The 12,514-nt window shown below is 58.4% G+C and overlaps 3 protein-coding genes and 1 non-coding gene across 6 annotated transcripts; all 4 read left to right on the forward strand.

The window, feature by feature from the left end:
• Positions 1 to 34: 34 nt before the first annotated feature.
• Positions 35 to 4,532, forward strand: SLC39A7 (solute carrier family 39 member 7). Of its 2 annotated transcripts, XM_005223259.3 has the most exons (8): positions 35 to 83; positions 392 to 806; positions 896 to 1,064; positions 1,222 to 1,275; positions 1,409 to 1,573; positions 1,722 to 1,862; positions 2,069 to 2,265; positions 3,667 to 4,532. In XM_005223259.3, exons 2-8 carry the CDS (start codon positions 396 to 398, stop codon positions 3,937 to 3,939), a joined length of 1,410 nt encoding a protein of 469 aa, XP_005223316.1. In that variant the 5' UTR covers positions 35 to 83; positions 392 to 395; the 3' UTR covers positions 3,940 to 4,532.
• A 197-nt stretch (positions 4,533 to 4,729) lies between these two features.
• On the forward strand, positions 4,730 to 6,846 carry HSD17B8 (hydroxysteroid 17-beta dehydrogenase 8). 2 transcript variants are annotated; one of them, NM_001046324.1, is made up of 9 exons: positions 4,730 to 4,791; positions 4,948 to 5,165; positions 5,273 to 5,389; positions 5,505 to 5,597; positions 5,700 to 5,785; positions 5,878 to 5,962; positions 6,177 to 6,219; positions 6,375 to 6,449; positions 6,653 to 6,846. In NM_001046324.1, exons 1-9 carry the CDS (start codon positions 4,746 to 4,748, stop codon positions 6,667 to 6,669), a joined length of 780 nt encoding a protein of 259 aa, NP_001039789.1. In that variant the 5' UTR covers positions 4,730 to 4,745; the 3' UTR covers positions 6,670 to 6,846. The 2 variants fall into 2 exon arrangements, with proteins under 2 accessions (NP_001039789.1, XP_059736362.1); XM_059880379.1 differs by having other exon boundaries at positions 4,732 to 4,791; positions 5,505 to 5,618.
• Positions 6,847 to 7,893: 1,047 nt separating this feature from the next.
• Positions 7,894 to 7,956, forward strand: MIR219-2 (microRNA mir-219-2). Its single transcript, NR_107849.1, has one exon. It is a non-coding gene; the product is annotated as a microRNA mir-219-2 (primary transcript).
• Positions 7,957 to 8,635: 679 nt separating this feature from the next.
• On the forward strand, positions 8,636 to 12,493 carry RING1 (ring finger protein 1). The gene is made up of 7 exons (NM_001105051.1): positions 8,636 to 8,741; positions 8,836 to 8,958; positions 9,663 to 9,823; positions 9,923 to 10,138; positions 10,988 to 11,377; positions 11,554 to 11,830; positions 12,076 to 12,493. The coding sequence occupies exons 2-7, from the start codon at positions 8,881 to 8,883 to the stop codon at positions 12,175 to 12,177; spliced, it is 1,224 nt and encodes a 407-aa protein (NP_001098521.1). The 5' UTR covers positions 8,636 to 8,741; positions 8,836 to 8,880; the 3' UTR covers positions 12,178 to 12,493.
• The last annotated feature ends 21 nt before the right edge of the window (positions 12,494 to 12,514 follow it).

Raw genomic sequence — 12,514 nt, forward strand, 5'->3', positions numbered from 1 at the left:
ACGGGACTTCCCAGTTCTCGCGGGAGCTAGGGGCGGGACTGCCACGTCCGAGCAAACCGGGAGAGGAGAGGATCCCGGAGCCGGTGAGAATTCTCTGCTTTTCTCTACTGTCCTTTCCAGGCCCTTTTCCTCACCTTGCGGGTCATAGAGACGAGAGCCCAGAGAGTCCATAAAGTGGAGGATCAAAGCCTAGAGCGGAGCCCCGGGGGCCCTGTATCAGGGAAGGGGTTCGGGGATAAAGAGAGTCTCGGGAACAATGTGGGTGGGGACAGAACGGAATGGGGGAGCGGCCCATAGAAGTGGACGGTGGGCGCGGACGGAGTAAAGCGGACCCCGCATGGGTGTAGAAGTGAGGGCCAAGTGGAGTCACTCTCTCTGTCCCTCTGGTCAGCGTGATGGCCAGAGGCCTGGGGGCCCCCCGCTGGGTGGCCGTGGGACTGCTGACCTGGGCGGCCTTGGGGCTGCTAGTGGCCGGACACGGGGGTCATGGAGACCTGTACGAAGACCTGCACGAGGACTTCCACGGCCACAGCCACAGGCACTCACATGAGGATTTCCACCACGGACACAGCCATGCCCATGGCCACGGCCACACTCACGAGAGCATCTGGCATGGGCATACCCACGGTCACGACCACGGACATTTACACGAGGATTTGCACCACGGACATAGTCACGGCCACTCCCATGAGAGCCTCCACCACCGAGGACACGGACATGACCATGAGCACAGCCATGGAGGCTCTGGGGAGTCTGGGGCTCCAGGCGTCAAGCAGGACCTGGACACTGTCACTCTCTGGGCCTATGTGAGTCCCCTGGGGATGGGGCAGAGGGAGGCTAATGCTGTATTGTTGGGAAACCCCACACCTCTTAACCCCTGACTCTCCCTCACCAGGCACTGGGGGCCACGGTGCTGATCTCTGCAGCTCCATTTTTTGTCCTCTTTCTTATTCCTGTGGAGTCAAATTCCCCTCGCCACCGCTCTCTGCTCCAGATCTTGCTGAGTTTTGCTTCTGGTGGGCTCTTGGGAGATGCTTTCCTGCACCTCATCCCTCATGCTTTGGGTAAGTGATCTTTCGCTTCTACCTTAAATCTTAATGAATTTTAGTCTTTGGGCAAGACTGTTCTTTCCCCTTTGTGACCCCTGACCTTCCATTGTACCTGCAAATACACACCCCTTGCTTGGTTCCCTCACCTGGCCTTTTCTCTCTTTTCTTCCAGAACCTCATTCTCACCACCCTCCAGAGCAGCCAGGACATGGACATTCCCACAGTGGTGAGGAAGGGGCGGGTAGGGACATGGGTTGGGGTGCTGGAGAAGGTCTCTCTCTCCTGTTCTTCTCCTATGCTTGGGGAGGAAGAGTTTGGCATCCACGTCTCCCTTAATGTCTCAATGCATCTATTCCCAGGCCAGGGCCCCATTCTCTCTGTGGGACTGTGGGTCCTCAGTGGAATTGTCGCCTTTCTTGTGGTGGAGAAATTTGTGAGACATGTAAAAGGAGGACATGGACACAGTCACGGACATGGACATGCTCATGGTCACACACATGGAAGTCATGAACATGGAAGACAGGGTGAGCCCAGGAACAGTCTTTCTGAAAGCCATATTGCCTACCTTTGGATCTCCTCATTTTAAGGTTCTGAAGTGGGAGACTATCCTCGTGAGGATACATTGGCAGATCTTTGTTCTCTGCTTACACCAATTCCTTTCTTCACGTACAGAGCGTTCTTCGAAGGAGAAACAGAGCTCAGAGGAAGAAGAAAAGGAGGCAGGGGCGTTGAGGAAGAGGAGAGGGGGGAGTACAAGGCCCAAAGATGGGCCAGTGAGACCTCAGAATGCTGAAGAGGAGAAAGCAGGGTCAGGTGAGAGCCAGGGTTCCATAGGCTTGGGCAAGAGACATAGTTGTGGATTGCTGGAAATAGTGCTGTGGGTGATGGCAGGTGTCTGGGAAATACTGGAGCTGGATATGAAGTGGTTTCTTGGGGAGATGTGATAATGGCTGATCATGGCTGGGACTAGGGGTGATGAATGCCTCTAACTGTTTCATCTTCCTTTTCTCCTGTAAAAGACCTGCGTGTATCAGGGTACCTGAACTTGGCTGCAGACCTGGCACACAACTTCACAGATGGTCTAGCCATTGGTGCTTCATTTCGAGGGGGCCGGGGGCTGGGGATCCTGACCACAATGACTGTTCTGCTCCATGAGGTGCCCCATGAAGTCGGAGACTTTGCCATCTTGGTCCAGTCTGGCTGCAGCAAAAAGCAGGTTGGTGATGGCGTACACCAAACATGGTTGCCTCAAGCCCTTTACCCTCTCTCACCTAGCCCCAACCCAGACTGCCACTCATGAGTTCCAAAGAAATTGTACTACAGGCATACTTTGTTTTATTGTGTTTCTGTATTGCACTTAGCAGATACTGCATTTTTTACAGATTTGTAGCAACCCTCTGTTGAGCAAGCCTTTTGATACCTTTCTTCCAACACTGTTTGTTTACTTCACATCTGTGTCACAGTTTGGTAGTTCTTGCAACATTTCAAGCATTTTCATTATTGTTTGTTACGTTGATCTGTGATCTTTGATGTTGCTGCTGCTGCCGCTGCTAAGTCACTTCACTCGTGTCAGACTCTGTGCGACCCCATAGATGGCAGCCCACCAGGCTCCCCCGTCCTTGGGATTCTCCAGGCAAGAATACTGGAGTGGGTTGCCATCTCCTTCTCCAATGCATGAAAGTGAAAGCAAAAAGTGAAAATGAAGTCGCTCAGTCGTGTCCGACTCTTTGCGACCCCATGGACTGCAGCCCATCAGGCTCCTCCGTCCATGGGATTTCCAGGCAAGAGTACTGGAGTGGGGTGCCATTGCCTTGTTCCAACTTGCTGAAGGCTTAGGTGATGGAGAAGGCAATGGCACCCCACTCCAGTACTCTTGCCTGGAAAATCCCATGGAGGGAGGAGCCTGGTGGGCTTCAGTCCATGGGGTGGCTAAGAGTCAGACACGACTGAGCGACTTCACTTTCATTTTTCACTTTCATGCATTGGAGAAGGAAATGGCAGCCCACTCCAGTGTTCTTGCCTGGAGAATCCCAGGGACGGGGGAGCCTGGTGGGCTGCCGTCTGTGGGGTCGCACAGAGTCAGACACGACTGAAGCGACTTAGCAGCAGCAGCAGCCTTTTTTAATCAGTAGAGTATTTTTTAATTAGCTCTTACATTGTAGGTATAATGCTATGCACACTTACAGGATAGTATAAATATATGCACTGGGAAACTAAAAAATTCATGTGACTTGCTTTATTGTGATGGTCTCACAGTATCTCTGAGGTATGCCTGTATTGGTGACAGTGGATTCTCTAGTAGTGAAAAGAAGTTACGTTTGTCTTGCAGTTCAGTAGTTCTTGAACTGTGATGCAGAAACCATTTGAATAGTATAAGGGTCTTTCACACCGTGCCCCCTACCCTGACCTGTTGAGTCAGAAGGTCTGTGGAAAAGGAACTCTTTGTTATAAGATCTTTCAGAAAGTGTCTATTCTAGCCCCCCCTCTTTTTGCTTTACTCTTTAGTTTCCAAGGACATGCACCCAATTCATGTACACCTAGACCATTCCAGCCATGTCTAAACCACTGATAACCTTTAGACGTTGATGAGTGCCTCTCTCTCTTTTCTGCCCACCAGGCGATGCGTCTGCAACTACTGACGGCAGTAGGGGCACTGGCAGGCACAGCCTGTGCCCTTCTAACTGAAGGAGGGGCAGTGGGCAGTGAAGTTGCAGGTGGCGCAGGTCCTGGCTGGATTCTGCCATTCACTGCTGGTGGCTTTATCTATGTAGCAACGGTGTCGGTGTTGCCTGAGCTGTTGAGGGAGGCATCACCATTGCAGTCACTTCTGGAGGTGCTGGGGCTGCTGGGGGGAGTTGTCATGATGGTGTTGATTGCCCACCTCGAGTGAGAGATGGGGTAAACCAGCCGCAAACCTCTAGCCTCTAAGCCCTCCAGGTCAGGGGTCTGTGGAAGCTGGGGGTCCTGGCCTGGGACATCTACCAAAGGAGAGAGTTGTATCCTAGGGAAATGGTGACTTTGGCTTGAGGGCTGTCAAGATCTGGCATACAGGGGCTGCAGGGGTGAGGATGACGCCCAGAGGGACCATAGTGTTGGGCACGTGCTGACCATGTTGTTGGGTTTGAGGACTAAAGCCAGAAGGCTGAGAGAGGAGTCATGGCAGCCTGCCCCACGTCCCCCACCCCACCTGTTCACAGAGGACCAAGCTGCCACACACAGGCTTCTCCAGGGCCCACCTCCCTCTCTCCCGCCTGTTGGTGGAGGCTCCAGGGAAGACCAGAGCCCTCGACAAAGGGAGTAGCAGAAGTCGGGGATAAACGTCAATCGTGTGACCTGATTTGGGAGTGATTGGGGGGTGGGGCGGGGACGGCTAGTTGCTAATCTCACGGCCTAATTTTTTTTTGTTTGTTTCTATTCTTTTATATTACTTTGAATAGAGGAGTGGTGGGGACCGGAAATAAAGCCCTCGGACCTTTCGTTCCACGCGCAGTGTTTGTCTTTTTCGGGGGGTTGGGGGCTCCCTTCCCTCGGCTCCCCAGGTCCCCCAAGCAGCGGCGCCTGGCCACGCCCCCGCGGCGGGGTCCGGCCCCGCCCGTGGCCGCCGGCGGGGATTCGATTGGCTCGGCTTCGCGCTAGCCGCGCCCCCTCTGCGCTCGGAGTGGCCCAGCGTGGAGCCCCGCCTGGCCGCCGGCCGTCATGGCGTCTCCGCTCCGATTGCGCTCCGCGCTGGCCCTGGTTACAGGTGAGGGGCTCCTCTACCGGGCGGGTTGGGGCGCCACAGTGACGTCCGGGGCTTGCCGTCCGGCCGCGCAGTCGCCCTGATCTCCGGCCCAGGTCTTACTACCTCTGCGCCCCACTGACCTCTGACCCCGCGCCCGCTTGTCCTCTCCCGTCCCAGGTGCGGGCGGCGGCATTGGCCGCGCCATCAGCGTGCGCCTCGCCGCTGAGGGGGCCGCCGTAGCCGCTTGCGACCTGGACGGGGCAGCAGCACGGGAGACGGTGCAGCTGCTGGGAGGGCCGGGGACCGAGGAGGGGGCGCCCCGCGGAGCCCACGCCGCCTTCCAGGCTGATGTGTCTGAGGCAGGGGCCGCTAGGCGCCTGCTGGAGCAAGTGCAGGTGAAAGCAAGACGCCCTCGCCCTTTTAAAGCCCTATAGCGTTGCCTCCACGGCCCTCGGCTCTACACGGTTTCTCGGTGTGTAACCCCCGACCCCCTCTTCCACAGGCCTGCTTTTCTCGCCCGCCGTCTGTCGTTGTGTCCTGTGCGGGCATCACCAGAGATGAATTTCTACTCCACATGTCTGAGGACAACTGGGACAAAGTCATAGCTGTCAACCTCAAGGTGGTGGTGACCTCTGAACCGGTGACTTCTGGGTCCTCTAGCCTGGGGAAAGAGTTGGAGGACCGTCACCCCAACTGATCCTTCCTGCCTTGTGACTTTCCCTCTCCACCACCAGGGCATCTTTCTAGTCACTCAGGCTGCAGCCCAAGCCCTCGTGTCCAGCGGCTGTCCTGGCTCCATCATCAACATCAGTAGCATCATAGGCAAGGTCAGGCTGAGCTGGGAGGAGGTGAGCCAGTCAAGTGGGCACAGAGAGGAGAGCCCCTCCTTGTGACCCCTGACTCATCCCACATCTCCGGCGCACCCATAGGTGGGGAACATGGGACAGACAAACTATGCAGCATCCAAGGCTGGAGTGATTGGGCTGACCCAGTCTGCAGCCCGGGAACTTGGACGGTTGGTCAGACGCCTGGGGGCATGTGAAAAGTCAGAGGAAGGGGTCAGTGTTCAGTCCTTTCTGGAGTCAGCAGACACTCTCCTTTCCACAGACACGGGATCCGCTGTAACAGTGTCCTCCCAGGATTCATTAGAACACCCATGACCCAGAAAGTGCCACAGAAAGTGCTGGACAAGGTAGGAGACTGTGGGTGGAGGGCAGAACCATTCGGAGACCAGCCTCTCTGGGCTTCAGAGAGAGGATGCTGGGCCCAGTGCAAGGCAAACAGCAGATAGTCAACAACTGCACAGGGAATGAAGACCGCCCCCCGCCCCCCCCCCAAAATCACACCTTTTCCTACAGAAAACCCACAAAAGAAACTTTCACTCACACATGAGTGTTTCCTTACAGGTTACTGGAATGATCCCAATGGCACATATGGGGAACCCTGAGGGTGAGCACTGAATGAAGATACCAAAGTCTGTGGTATCTGAGGGGGGGGGTCTCACCAAGATTGGTAGTGGGGGGTTAGGGAGGATTCTGGTGGGAGGTGACAGCTACTTTGGGTCTGTGAGTGAGGATTCTGCCCACTCCCCTCCACTCCCATAGATGTGGCAGATGTCGTCGCATTCTTGGCATCTGAAGACAGTGGATACATCACAGGGGCATCAGTGGAAGTCACTGGTATGAGGCCATCGTGGGGAGAAAGAGGGCAGAGAAGTCGAACCCAGACGATAGGAGAAAGCTAAGGAGAGGAGCCTGGCGCCACCAAGGGAAGGGAAGGGCAGGGCAGGAGTTCCCAGAGGCCAGGGACAGAAGTGGGCGCCTCCCCTGCTGCCGGCTTGTCTCCACCTACACATCTGTCCAAATGTTTCTGCCCCTCCCAGGAGGTCTTTTCATGTAACTGCCTCAAGGACCCTGGACTCTGCTCACCCCCCCCACTGCTCTGCTGGCCTCCTGCTGATGAGGACTCGGAGTTCCCAGGCTACAAAAGGGGTGGCTGTGTATGGCTCAGGAATGCTGAATATGGGAGGCAGGGGTGCTTGTGACCCTAATAAATTCCAAAACCTCTTCCCTGCCACCTCCGGTTCTTCTTGTGTCCAAGTCCTCAGACCCTTCCCCACCTCCCCCTCCTTTCCCTTTTGCGAAGGATTGTTCCCTTTCACTGCCTGGTCTCCCAGGGCAACCCCCGCCGCCGGGTGTGAGAGGCGAGAGTGTGTGTCCCTGTGTGTGCCTGTGTGTGCGTGACACTCTGGGTCTTTTGGAGGGAGGGGTCTCTGTCCCACCCCTGCCACTGATCCTGTAGCCCTAGTCCCTTCCCCCCAATTCCCTGGGTCCTTACAGTCCCCAAGGGTGATTTGTTCATGGTCCCATCCTGGTGTCCAGTCTAGCCTTGAGAGGGGGTCTTGGAACAGGTGGCCCTCCCCCACCCCTCTCCTTTCTCTGAGTTCCCCCTCCCCTTTCTCTCCACCTTACAATAGCTGCAGCCGGCCAGGGGTCGGATGGGGGGATTAGGGGAGGGGGCCAGGATTAGGGGAGTGGGCCAGCCGATGAAAGGGGCTGGAGGAGAGCAGAAGGAAGGGAGGGGGCTGGGAGGAGGAGGAGGAAGGGGAGGGGGTCCGCGCTAATCGACTCTGGAGCCCACATAAGGACTGGCCACGGACTGAAGGAGAGGACAGGGAAGTAGGGGGAACCGGGGGAGGGGGTGAGGGGACCCACTGCGGCCTTGCCCCAGACACAGGCCACCCCCTGGCAGTTGCAGCCCAAGTCCTGGAACCCCAGTTCAGGCTGGAGGAGACGGGACGCCTATCACGATCTTTTCCCCCCACCCCGCCCCCCGTACCCCTCTCATCCCCTGCCCTCAATGGGGACCGGTCTGCCCCTACCTCTTCTCTTCCTTCCCCGACCCTTCCTTTACTGCGAAGTCCTGGAGGAGGCTTATGCCCGCTTCCCGCTCCAGACATTCGGCCCCTGGCGGGCCCCCCGCCCCCGCCACGACACGCGCACACCCGGTCCCCGAGAGGGGCCCCACCTCGTGCGGGTGCGTGTGTGTCCCTGCTTCCGCGTGGTGCCTCCATCCCCCCGTACCTCCTGGGCGCCTCCCTCCCCCGCCCCGGGCCGCGGCTCCTGATTGTCCAAACGCAATTCTCGAGTCTCTAGCTCTGGCCGAGAGTTGAGTCTGGACGTCCCGAGCCGTCGCCCCCAAACCTCGAGGGGGAGAGCGGGTCGGAGGGTGTAGGGAGAGCCAAGGCGGAGGGCGGCGCAGGTCCCCCGGGTGGGGAGGGGATCCTGGGCAAGTCGGGACTCGGCAGTGTTCACGGGGCCGGAGGACGGCAGCGGCAGAGACTCCTCTGCGGCTTTCCCCGCCTCCGCCTGGGGATCCCGGGCTGGGACTGCGGAGAAGCCGTGCGGGGGAAGCGGGCACGCAGGCCCCCAGAGCCGCCGGGGGGAGGCGGCCCCTCTCCCCACGCCCGCCGTCCCCTCCCAGGGGTTCAGCGACACCGGGCCCCGCCCTGCGGAGCGGAGGCCTCCACGGGGGCTTCGGGGAGGGGACGGCGCCAGCCCGGGGACAGGAGCGCGGTCCCCGCGCGGCGCGGGCCCCGGGGGCGGGGAACCGGCGTCCACGGCGCTGCCACCCGCGCGCGCCTCCGGGTGACGTCCCCGCCGCCGGGCGGTGGGGCGCGGGCGGGCGGAAGTGACGCAGGGCCCAGCGCCCGGACCATGGCGGCGGCGGTGGCGGGGGACCGGCGTCCACGGCGCTGCCACCCGCGCGCGCCTCCGGGTGACGTCCCCGCCGCCGGGGGGGGCGCGGGCGGGCGGAAGTGACGCAGGGCCCAGCGCCCGGGCCATGGCGGCGGCGGCGGCGGCGGCGCCAGCTGCTGTCTGAGTGGCGGCTGGGGACCGGACGGCCTCGGCCGGGGAGCCCGGCCCCGGGAGCGGCGCTGCGGCAGCTGGGGCGCCGACGGCGGGACCTGGGTGAGGGGCCGCGCGGGGGCGCGGTGCGGGGAGCCCTCGAGGGCGGGGTCCGCGCGAGGGCCGGGCCCCCTGACACCCTTCCCCCATCCGCCAGCCCACCTCTCCGGCGCGGCGGCGGGGCAGCCCTGGTGCGGTCACCATGACGACGCCGGCGAACGCCCAGAACGCCAGCAAAACGTGGGAACTGAGCCTGTATGAGCTCCACCGGACCCCGCAGGTGACAGGGGTTCTCCAACTGCAACTTACTGCCTTTCACTAGACCGCTCCATCCGCAGACCCCCTTCTCACAGCCTCTTTCCCACTTTTGGCCCCTTTCTGCCCAGCTTCTCACTCCCTGCCCTGCTTTGGAATCACTTTTCACATTTAGCTCGTTTAATCCTCAAAACTGACGTGCCAGAGAGGTAGAGCCAAGTATTATTGTCTTCGCTTGAAAGATAGTAAACAGGCTGAAATTAACTTACCTAGTCTTCAGTTCCGCATAAGTCAGTGCATTTACTACTCCCCTTGGGAGTTCATTGAAAATGGAATTCTGGGCCGGATCTCACACACACACCGCCCCCCCTCCCCTCGCCACTAACAGTAATGGGATGGGACCCCAGACTCTGCGTTTTTAGCATGCACCATAGGGGATTCTGATATAGGCAGTACCAGGACCGAACTGGAAGAGATTCTGTTGACTTAAGTCTTTCCTAGAAGGAAAATCTGTGCCGTGCCCATCTCCAGGCCTATCGCCAAACCTCAGATGATCCTATTTCAAAGCATCTACTCTTAGGATTTCTCTCTTCCTCAAGTAGCCAAATGGGATACCCAGATTCTGCCATCTCACTGTATTTCTCAAGACAACAGTTTCATGAACCAGTTGTTTCTAAGATCCTTTTTACCTCTTTACACCACCACCTTTCCACTCATTGCCGTCTCCAGGAAGCCATCATGGATGGCACCGAGATTGCGGTTTCCCCCCGGTCACTGCACTCAGAGCTCATGTGCCCCATCTGCCTGGACATGCTGAAGAATACCATGACAACCAAGGAGTGCCTCCACCGGTTCTGCTCTGACTGCATCGTCACGGCACTGCGTAGCGGGTAACAGGAGGGACGTGTTTGAGGTTGGGGGCAGAGGGAGAGAGTGGGGCCTCTGTCCCCTGTGACTAAAGGCTCAGGGCCGCCTTTCTCCCACCCCAGGAATAAGGAGTGCCCTACCTGCCGAAAGAAGCTGGTATCCAAGCGGTCTCTGCGGCCAGACCCCAACTTCGATGCTCTGATCTCTAAGATCTACCCCAGCCGGGAGGAGTACGAGGCCCACCAAGACCGGGTGCTCATCCGCCTCAGCCGCCTGCACAACCAGCAGGCGCTGAGCTCCAGCATCGAGGAGGGGCTGCGCATGCAGGCCATGCACAGGTTTGGGGGCCACAGGGAGGTGGACGCGGGGCGATGGGACGGAGCCACGGGTCAGACACCTGGGGGTCTCTGCTTCTAGGCCTCAGCATCGTGAGCGTCGACCACCATCTAACTGTCATGCCTGGAGGTCGTGGATGTGAACCATAGCTTTTTCGTTGGCAACTAGCACTACTATTGTTTTTTTCTTAATACTTACTTATTTGGCTGCAGAGGGTCTTAGTGATAGCATGTGGAATCTAGTTCCTTGACTAGGGATCAGCCCAGGTCCCCTGCAGTGGGAGTGCAGAGTCTTAGCCGCTGGACCACCAGAGAAGTCCCTGGCACTGTTCTTAATTCCTCACCTTCTAACTTTCTAGAAGTTAGAGCAGTAGAGTGATTTTTGAGCATAAGCTTTGGGTTCACACTGCCGGGAATTAAATCACCTCCTAGGGCAGCATCACTCAGTCTTTAATGTGTATTTGAATTACCTGAGAGTTTTGTTTAAAATGTAAATTCTAATTCGGTAGGTCAGGAGTTGGGCCTGGATTCTGTTTCTCCAAGCCTGTGCTCCTGGGCCTCAAACCACACTTTGAGCGGCAAAGGGACTATGATCTCAGACTAATTATTTAACCTCTCTAAGCCTCAGTTTCGTCAGCCATTAAAAAAATGGTATAACTATCTGTGTCTGTAGGATTTGTATAATTTGGGGCAATCAGTGCAAACAGTTGGCAACGTGCTTGGCACATAATTAGTATGGAATAAATATTAGGGATCATCGTTAAGATTGCCCTGGTTTCTTAACTCTCTGAAGTTTAAAGTCTAAAGCCCTTATCCTTGGTGCTTTCTAATTTCGACCACTTGCTCCCACAGGGCCCAGCGTGTGAGGCGGCCGATGCCCGGCTCAGATCAGACCACTACGATGAGTGGGGGCGAAGGAGAGCCCGGGGAGGGAGAGGGGGATGGAGAGGACGTGAGCTCAGACTCGGCCCCGGACTCTGCCCCAGGCCCTGCTCCCAAGCGACCCCGCGGAGGGGGTGCAGGGGGCAGCAGTGTAGGGACAGGGGGGGGTGGCACTGGTGGGGTGGGTGGGGGCGCCGGCTCTGAAGACTCGGGTGACCGGGGAGGAACCCTGGGAGGGGGGACCCTGGGCCCCCCAAGCCCTCCCGGGGCTCCCAGCCCCCCAGAGCCAGGCGGAGAAATCGAGCTCGTGTTCCGGCCGCACCCCCTGCTCGTGGAGAAGGGAGAATACTGCCAGACTAGGTGAGAGCCTCGTCCTCCCCAGACCACTGAGAGACCAAGGGTCATGGTCTCCATCACGAGTGGGCCTCGCCCAGACCCAGAAAGAGTCCCCAGCCCAGAGGCCCTGTGCGCATCTCCCACTTTGCTGCTCCATTTGAGGCGTCTGTGCCCTCAGTCTGCCCCCTTTCCTACCGCAGGTATGTGAAGACCACTGGGAATGCCACAGTGGACCATCTCTCCAAGTACTTGGCCCTGCGCATTGCTCTCGAGCGGAGGCAGCAGCAAGAGGCGGGGGAACCGGGAGGGCCTGGAGGGGGCACCTCTGACCCCACCGCGGGACCTGACGGGGGCGGTGGGGAGGGTGGGGGTGCCGGAGGAGCCGACGGCCCTGAGGAGCCTGCCTTGCCCAGTCTGGAGGGCGTCAGCGAAAAGCAGTACACCATCTACATCGCTCCCGGGGGCGGGGCGTTCACGGTGAGCGCCCCTGAGTGTCGGGGGGCGGGGAGGGGGGCGGGGAGGGGGGCGGGGTGCGCAGCCGCAGACCCGACCCCCTCACCCATCTGCCCTCTTCTCTGCATCCCTGTCTCCTTTCTGTGTCCCTCCTTCCCCATCATCCGGGTCCTCGCTTTACCCCGTTTATTGTTTCTTTGTCTTTCCTCTCCCTTTGGTCCTTTTTGTCTCATCTCACTTTTCTGCTCCCCCTTCCGCCGCCTCTGTAGACACTGAATGGCTCACTGACCCTGGAGCTGGTAAATGAGAAGTTCTGGAAGGTGTCCCGACCACTGGAGCTCTGCTACGCCCCTACCAAGGATCCAAAGTGACCCCACAAGGGACGGCCAGAGAATGGGGGCCAGGGGGTGTCCCAGAGTCCTGGCCCACCCCTTGCCTGGCTTCTTTGTCCCCCAGAGCCCCCCAGCCTGACCAGCCAGCAAGACGACACAAACAGGACAAGTGGCTTTTATACAAAGTATCTATATCAGATTCTTCTATATTGTACAGAGTGGGGCTTGGCCCCCGTCTGCTGCCTTTTCTATTGCCCTCAACCTCCCGTCCACAAGATGCTGGGGAGAGTGAAAAGCCCTCCCCTCTGTGCCCTCCTACCAACAACAACAAATTTGCTTTTTTTCCTCTTTGAAACCTGCGGTTCTGTGTCTCTTT

This window comes from Bos taurus, chromosome 23 (genome assembly GCF_002263795.3).
Source record: "Bos taurus isolate L1 Dominette 01449 registration number 42190680 breed Hereford chromosome 23, ARS-UCD2.0, whole genome shotgun sequence".
NCBI classification, from domain to species: Eukaryota; Metazoa; Chordata; class Mammalia; order Artiodactyla; family Bovidae; genus Bos; species Bos taurus.